This window comes from Pundamilia nyererei, unplaced genomic scaffold (assembly GCF_000239375.1).
Source record: "Pundamilia nyererei isolate P.nyererei 1_Seehausen unplaced genomic scaffold, PunNye1.0 scaffold00053, whole genome shotgun sequence".
In the NCBI taxonomy this organism is placed as follows: Eukaryota; Metazoa; Chordata; class Actinopteri; order Cichliformes; family Cichlidae; genus Pundamilia; species Pundamilia nyererei.
In genome coordinates, this window is record NW_005187454.1 from 1,328,563 (window position 1) to 1,337,339 (window position 8,777).

The 8,777-nt window shown below is 39.5% G+C and overlaps 1 protein-coding gene across 1 annotated transcript; it reads right to left on the reverse strand.

The window, feature by feature from the left end:
* Positions 1-1,281: 1,281 nt before the first annotated feature.
* On the reverse strand, positions 1,282-2,238 carry LOC102215074 (P2Y purinoceptor 2-like; the record flags this gene model as incomplete). Its single annotated transcript, XM_005733660.1, has 1 exon — positions 1,282-2,238. A coding segment is annotated over one exon (957 nt), but the record flags the coding sequence as incomplete, so codon positions are not given.
* Between the last annotated feature and the right edge of the window lie 6,539 nt (positions 2,239-8,777).

Sequence of the window (8,777 nt, forward strand, 5' to 3'; positions counted from 1 at the left end):
GTCTGTGTTATGTGTTTCCTGTTTTACTTTGAAAGTCCATGTCTGATGTTAATGTGTCTGGTTTTGCTTCCTCTTGTCTCGTTAGGCCTGATTTGTCCCAGCTGTGTTTCCCTCCTGTTACTCATTCCCTGATTGCTCCCTCTGTGTATTTAAGCCCTGTGTTTCTCTGTGTCTGTGTTGTGATCTACCGTTTACAAGCTGTGTGTTCTGTATGTCCTCCGGTATTAGTTTATTTTTTGATCGTTTCCAGTTATGTTATATTTGAGTTTAACATTAAAACGGTTTTTGAGTTTACATCTGTCTCTGGAGTCTGCACCTTGGGTCCTTTTCCTGTCTGCACACAGCCACACCTAACACTGAGGGCTTTGAATGCCGACCACTGTAAAATCTACCCTCCTGTGTCTTTGCGATTAGGCCAGTTTGTGAGTTAAATTGTGTCAACTTCGTTTCAGTTTCTGGAAGTTGTGTTTTGATTAGAGTTATATTTAGTTGACCTCTTTTATGGGCCCACTAATTATATTTTTGAATTCTGTCTCTTTGAACTTTTTTGAGGGTTAAAATAAAGAAAACCCATTTTAAAGACATTATTTCTGTGTCTTCTATAACATAGAACTTGCACAACCAAGATATGGAGTTTTTTATTATAAGACAGTTACTTTAATACACAGAGAACACAGTGACTTCAGAGCCAACATTTAGTTTCACACCATGGTCTTTCCTTTACCTTAACCTAGGTGCTTTTATTGTCTAACCACAGGCTGGAGTCTGGATGTGAAACTTGGAGTGTGGTGTGGCAACACATGACATGGTTTTCTTGCTGGCAGTTTGGCATGTGACAACAGGAAACGCACATGTGATACTGAAAATGTTAGAATACATGAGATCATTCCAGAATCCCTTATAATACAGACTGTCATGGTTTGGTGGGATGCAATCATGAATGTCTGCTGTATGGTTTGTAAGTTTATTAACAATCCCACCCACTCGCTGGTCCCCAGTGCAGTTCATAAATATGGTGATTACTACCACCACCATTTAGTAATATATATAGAAAAGGAAAAAATACAGAAAATAGTTGTGTATAAGATAGTTGTGAAATAATAAAAGATGGGTACTGTGTGATATCTGTTAATATTTTGGGTACGTAGAGAGATCTTCACCGTAAACCAGCTAACTATATAACATCTGTGTTGTTTCTAAATGGGAATTTCAAACATAGTCTTCCGCCAACACTGGATCTTGGGACTCAGATACCAGTCATATCCATGTCATATCCACATGTTAGAAATTTCCAGTCATTTCTGAATCACTTCTGTTCTGAATGTCTACCTGCCCCTTCCTGAAAGACTGGAAGGTATCTCGAAAGTTTTGCGAACCGAAGTAGTACAACAGTGGATCCAGGCAGCTGTTTACTCCCGCAAAAATCCAGGTTGCGTAATATGCTGTCTCAAACTGAAGGAGAAGATGGCATTGTTGCGGGTAGTATTTTTTTAATATGACTCCTACAGTCCGTACCACATTCAGAGGCAGGAAGCACAAAGCGAATATAACCAGACACACACCTATCATCCTCTGAGATTTCACCTTCACTTTCAGACCTTTAGCTGTGCTAATGTTTAAGCGAGTCAAGGTGTTTGCTAGACGGCTATAGCATGCAGCAGACACAAAGAAAGGGAGTAAAAACCCGAAGATAAACAGGATAAAGTTAATGACAAAGTAGGATTCTGTCAGTTTGGTCTGATGAATGGAGAGACATTGTTTGTTTTTCCCTTCTGTGGTGGTAGGAAGAGTAAAAGCAAAGATCAGAGCCTGGATCAGTAGCAGAGACCAAACTCCAGCGCAGAGCTTCCTGACAAACTCCTTCCGTTTTATACAAGAGCTCCTGTTGAAGTGAACAACAGCCACATACCGATGAATGCTGATGAGAGTGAGGAAAATGGTACTGCCATAGAAATGTGAACTCAGCAGGGCAATCTTGAGTTGACACAGGAACTGACCGAATGGCCAGTTGTTACCCATAGCAAAGTAAACTGCCATCATGGGAGTGACTGGTGTGGCGATGGCATCGCTGAGGGCCAGGTGGAACTGCAGCGTGGTTCCAGACGTCCAGCAGGGCAACCGGCAGCAGAACACCCACAGGCTGAAGGTGTTCAGGAGGAAGCCAATAAAGAAGACCAGGCAGAGCAGGATGGTGATGGACACATGCTGACTCTCCGCCAGGCAAAGGTCAGAAGCATTGCTGTTATTCCCAAGCTGAGAGAGAACTTCACCAGGCATCTTTGAGTTCCTTACACCTGTGAGAAAACAAAGCAATCATCACAACACAGTCATGTGGCAAAAGCTGTAGTTTGACCGCTTGAGGCTGGCTCCAAAGAGAGTAATGGGTAGTTATGCTCACTGCGTTGCCTGTGTCATGGGTGTCACACCATGTGTATCTTTTTGTAACCTGTTCAGCTGTGGCGACCAAGGCAAGACGCAAGTGTATGGTTGTGTTGGTTTAATGTTCCCGCACAGAGGCGCACAGACATACAGACATACAGAGGGAGACGTTGGAACAGTTTGAAAATTCTGGACCTTGTGAAAAACAAACACATGACAAATTCTTGGCTTCTGGTTTTGACTTCTTCCTCTTTTACATCAGCGTTTGTGTGACAATATTGTCTGAGTGTCGACACCTGTTGTTCAGGATAATACTGCAGCGGCTCCTGTACCTCACCTTACCTGTGACACAAGGTTGCAGCAGTGAATATAAATGGGCCCTTTGTACTCGCTGTTCTTGCCCAAAAATGACACACATACTGGTGCAAGTCACATTTTGGTATGGTTTTGGCCAGTTGTGCACATCTCAGTTTTTGTAACCTTGTGTGTTTGCTTGGGGTTTATTGGGGCTTACATAACCACCACACTTCTCTAGGTGATTTTTGTTTGCTTGTTTTTTTAAAAGCTTATTAGTTGAGATTTTGTTGAGGATTTGGCTGTTTTGATTTGAATGTAAATGAACCGGTGCCTCTTTTCTACTCTAACCCAGCACTCAGAGCACTTTACACAACTTGCCTCATTCACCCTTTCACGCAAGCAACCCTAACCCTCCTTGGGATTGATCAAGAGATTGCTGAAAATAAATGAGGCCTTAAATTACACGGGGTAACATTTTACTGGCAATTTTTACCATCTGTTTAATAGAGTTGAGATAAACTGGGTAATCAAATGCCATTGAAGTGTTGTGTGCTGTTAGGAATCCTTAACTGACCAATCAGCATGCAGATATATTAGTATTATTGTCCTGCTTCTGGATTATTATTTTAACCATTTAATGCCATCTGCTCCTGTTTATTGAGGACTGTGAGTGACAGTCACTTCAGGCTCCCAAAGCCTTTGTTTGAACTCTGAATTGGCAGTATGTTTAGCCAATTCCTCCCAAAAAGAGAAAGCTCGTGGAGAGAAATCCTTTCATTTTGTTGATGCTGTTCTGCAACTGAGAAGTGTGTGTTTGTTTTTCCTTTATAAACACACCTACACATCCGTGTCCATCATACTGCTTCCCCAAAACAAGGCTTCCTGACATTTCACTGTGGTAAAACTGCACAGCAGCATGGTTCACCTTGAAACCATTCAAACAATCCACTTCAGAAAAGTAAGAGTAAAGTACTCAACAGATTCAGTTTCAGTGCCTCATGTTAATCTCACTTTATTCATTCTTTTTTCCTTTGATCTGTTTATTCTTACTGAATCTTTTCTATATTATTGCCCTTGCACTCTTTTTCATCATTTATTCATAATGCTGAATGAATAATGAACAACTTTGAAGAAATCCGGCCACATTCTCTTCAATCTGCTTCAATCTCAGCACAGTTTGAGATTGAAGCAGTTTCCCTTGTTGCCCATGCTGATATGACTTCAGGCTCAGCTTTGAAACTGCCTGTCTGAGTACAACAGTCTGCGTTTTTTCTTATTTGTTATTCACAAATAAATAAATGTCTCCTGTATGCATCAGGCTTAAATAGGCTTATTAACTGCTTGGTACTTTCTTACTGTCAGGCTTTCTATGATCCTGTCTGAACATTTTGAATTGCACTATCCTATGTGCTGTAGTAATGAGTGAAGAGCTGCATGGATTCCAGATTCTGGTGACTCAGACATCATCCCAGCGTGATGTGGCAGCTTTCCTAACAGCGTCAGTGTTCAGTGGAGCTAAGGTCAGGTGACATGCAGTTATGTTTGCTGTTGGTCTTCTTCTGTCTTCAGACTTTAACCTCCCTGGTAGAGGTAATGTAAAAATCATGTCTGTTAGTAGAATTCATGATGCCTGTGATTTCAGAGATTTTAGAGATCTGGATCCAAGAATTTTTGGAAGAATTCTATTAACCTATATGCAGTTTTGAATCTTGAGCTGCTGCTTCTTCTTGTAAAATGTTTGGATGTCTTTGTCTGCATGAGCCATTTGTCCTGCTTTATCTTTCTGAACAGTGTTTTGAAGACTTTCCTCTAAGAGCACCACCTGTTGATAGGACCTGTGCTTTTTTGTGGAATCAAATCCTGTATCTGTATCTTTTCTATCTCTCACTGAACTGATCTTCCAATAGTGAGCTCACCTTTGGTTTGCCTGTTCCTGCATTTGATGCAACTGATTCAGTTTCCACAAAGAGTTTTACAGCTTCACGTGCTTAACTCTTACCAACCTTGTGTCTAAGATCAAACTAACAGCTCTTCTGACACTTTTAGACGCCATACTGTCCACGATAACTGTTTACATTTAAGAGTGTTTTTTGGAACAATGAGTTGATAAAATCAGTTTCATCTCCTTAACTCAAGGAAATTTGACCTTTGGTTCGGAGGAGCACTAAAGTACATCTTCTTGCTCATTAGTCCACAGTCTGAAATATTAATGTTCTTTTACTTTTACAGTTAGAACTGTACTTGTGTAATTTCTCACAGTTTCTTGTTATTTCTAAGCTTACATGAAAATGTGAAAGATTTCATTGGCTACAATCATACATATGTGACACATATATATGAATGAACCACATGCTTTACAGCAAAAGCAAAGTAAAATATGTAAGTCTTGTACTTTCTTGTAATTGCAATTGTTTTAAAGATCTTACCAGAGCTGAAGTTATCCTCAGTAATTTGTATCCAGTAACACAATGACTGCCTCTCTTGAGGAGTGTCAGCATGTAGAGTTGTTAGGGGCGGAGCTCTACAGTGACAACTACTGACAGCAGCTTTTTTTCCCTGCCAGCTATGTCAGGACTCAAAGTAACAATTTCCTTAAATGTGCCTCGTGTAGATGACGTGAAACTGCCAGCTGCCTGTTGGGATGCCCGTCAGTCAAAGCAGCCTTTTTTTCTGTTTCAGCTCTCTTTAGATTTTTCAGTGAATGGATCTATACAACGATAAGACTGCTGCCATATAACTGATAAATAGTTAATCAAATCTTCCTTCTGTTTACGTTCTAATAGAGTTCTTCATTAAAACACATTTAGAAACTCGACCAAAGAAAAAGTGTCAGGAGTGCACAGTAACGCTTGTGCCTCTGCAGTATGCAGCTTTTCACATGCAATGAAAAAGCAGTTGCAACAGAAACTAATGTGAATTGTGAACTCTTTTACTTTTTGCAATCCGCAGTTTCATCAGACCACATGAGCCCGAGACCTCCGTTTCCACCCACAGAGGATGAATTTCTTATTGCTGATTTTATGAGGGGTGCTTCATATACAAAGTATATTTATTGTCTTGTGTTTCTGTCTGTTTTGTGACTCTTAAAAAAAGGATTTTGAGAATTTAACCAAGACAAACTGCCTCCGCTGTTCTCTACAAAAGCCTTGTGTTGATTGTGTAGATTGTGTAGATTGTCGTCTCGGATCTGTCTTGTGATACAACATAAATCCACTTTACTGCACGAGGATGTAACCATTTATATACTCCTACACTCATCGCCACAATATGTTTACACGCTTTCTTGTTGCTAAAACTGATTCTGAAGGATTTCAACAGCTCAGAAAGTGGAGCAACCGTAGCAGTTTGTCTTGAAACAACAACTGCAATCTCCACATTTTTACACATTTTTCATTTTTTACACACTTTTTTTTTCTCAAAATAGATTTTCAACTTTAATATCAAAATTTTGACTCTTTTTTTTCTCTTCTGGTAGAGAAAGTGAGGCCTAGTACACATTGATTTGCTGCCTGTTGGGATGCTGTCAGTCAAGCAGCCAGATGTGGATGTGTGGATGAATGTTAAAATATACTTTCATCCACCATATAGTAGCAAGGAAGGGGAAAACTATCTCTAGGGTTTGGATCTATTTTCTGCACCAAGCTGGACACACACCATTTAATGCGGTAAAGTTACTATGTAAGATTCTATTGACATTAACATTCTTTTGGAATTAGCTTCAAGTGTTCGTTAGAGGAACTGCAATTTGTAGCAACTCCTGATGGCTTCATTTTTTAGCCTTACTACTTGCTTCTTCCATGTACATTTGACGCTATTGCCAAGTGACTGAAGACTGCTAAATAAAATACAGGCATATGTCTTGTAAGCTCTGAAAAGCAACAGAATGCAGTGCCTTGTTGGTGCTTTTCAAAGCACAGCACATAACACAAAGCAACATAAAAAAGTTTTTGCAAGTGACCTAAACACACTTTCCTACATTTTTTTGGTGCAGATTCTACATGTGCCTTTATTATTTTCCAGTCATGTCGAGAAAGGCATGGAGCATGATTTTATTTTGTACCATATTAGATCTGGATTGTCACAGTAAAGCATTCAGAAACCCCGGTAGCAACCCTCTGTTAGCTGAATATCATGTTGGAAACGCTCTCCTTTGTTACTCACCATTCACAGACTTTTCAAATGTGAATGTAGGAAATGGGTTTTCAGTGACATGCAGCAGCCCATTTTCTGTTTACTTCCCAGTATGCAGGTGATTAAGTTTTCACAGAGCCACTTGAATGCTTTTCAAGCTTAAAGCTTGGTTGCTTACATGCATAGTCGAAAACCATCGTCCTTACATACCCATGCAAACAGCAGACCGCTTTTACCAATAAGTCTTCATTTCCTTTTGTGCTGTACGCTTTGACTTCTGGTCCAAAAATAGTGGTCAACAAACACAAAATGTATAAAAAAGTTCATCAGAAGAACTAGATGTCCTGGAGAAAAACCAAGTACAGGTTTGAAATCATTGTGAAAATAACTAACAGAGAAGTACCTGTGATGATTATTACCTGCTGACCTGTGTAATGGATGAATGCTGGAAAGTTGCATTGAGCACGGAGCTGGACATTTTTACTGCCACCACACTGATATGCAGAGAATGAAACCAAGAAATACTGCAGACACATATGGTGCTAAATTTTCAGCCATAACACAGGGCCACCCGACAGTATGTCATCTTAGCCCTCCTTCTGATTCTAAAAGGACCAAAATTTACTAAATTAATTTCATGGTGTTTTACGTGACATAAAACAACCTTAAATTTATCAGGAAAGTGCACTAAGGTCTCAGGCAACACTGTAACCAAAGAAGCCATCATGTTTGGCGTCGCGTTTCAGACCTGAAAGCTAGATTTTTTTATATACATGCTATGTTTAGTGAGCAGGAGCTTCAATGGTGACTTAATGAAACCCGTGTGTCCCGTGTGGCCTGAAAAACATTTGCTCTTTCACTATGAAAGAAGAGACATGTCCTTTTGCAGATGACAAACTACACAAAGAAGGAGATGCAGTGTGTGTGTATTAGCAGATATTACTTGTGAATTCAAAGAGTTCCTGTTTTGTCCTGTTATGCCACTATTTGGTCCAGTACTCAAGACATAATCCAGCATAGCTAGTAACATTTTAAAATGCTGTGAGGGGCCAAAATCATCTTTCTGTCCGATGGATTCATTTATATTAAAATAATGTGAACTGCGTCAGCTGTAAACACATGGAGAAACCTGTTCCAATTTCTAGTCTTAGTGTGAAAAAGTATGCTTTGCATCTTCTGTTGACAACGGACCTGCTTTTATTAGTAACACATGTCAGGGACACATGATAGTGTGTAGAGGATGTGAGAGTCAGTAGGGAATTGCCAGGTAACCTAATGGAAAAACAATGAGGGGAAGAAAAACGGTGCATATTTCCAGCTGGGGAAATATTGTCAACATCGTGGTAAAATGTAGAATCCTGGATAGTACAGACAGAATAACACTGTGTGCTCTGTCTGAGGGCAGACAGACATGAACACTGCTTTATACAGAATGTGTTCTGCAGTCTTTTCTTAAACTGATGCATTTATTTGCAGCTTTCAGACGTCTGAGATTTGTTTGGACTGCTTCCTATTATTCTGTGTTATTTGTGTTATAATGTTATAATATAAGAATATGTAAAGCGCTTTGGGGTCCTTAGGGACTAAGTAAAGCGCTATACAAATACAAGCCATTTACAATTTACCATGTTATACATTACAGTGACAAAAGGATTTGTCCCCTTGCAAACTTTCAGTTTTTTGTATACTTTTCACACTTAAATATTGAAATGAAAAAAAAAGCAATATTACAGAAAGCTAACCCACATAAATGAAAATGCAGTTTTGAAATGATGATCTATTTTTTAAACATAAATGATTTTAATTTGGTCACACTGGAGCACGAACAAACAGTTTGAATGATGTCAATAGCAATTTAGTCTGGCCTTTTAGGACTAGGCTACTCTAAACCCTTCTTCTTCGTCCTTTTTGAGTGATTCAGGAGTGCACTTGCTGGTGTGTTTTGAATCACTGCCCTGCTGAATAACTCG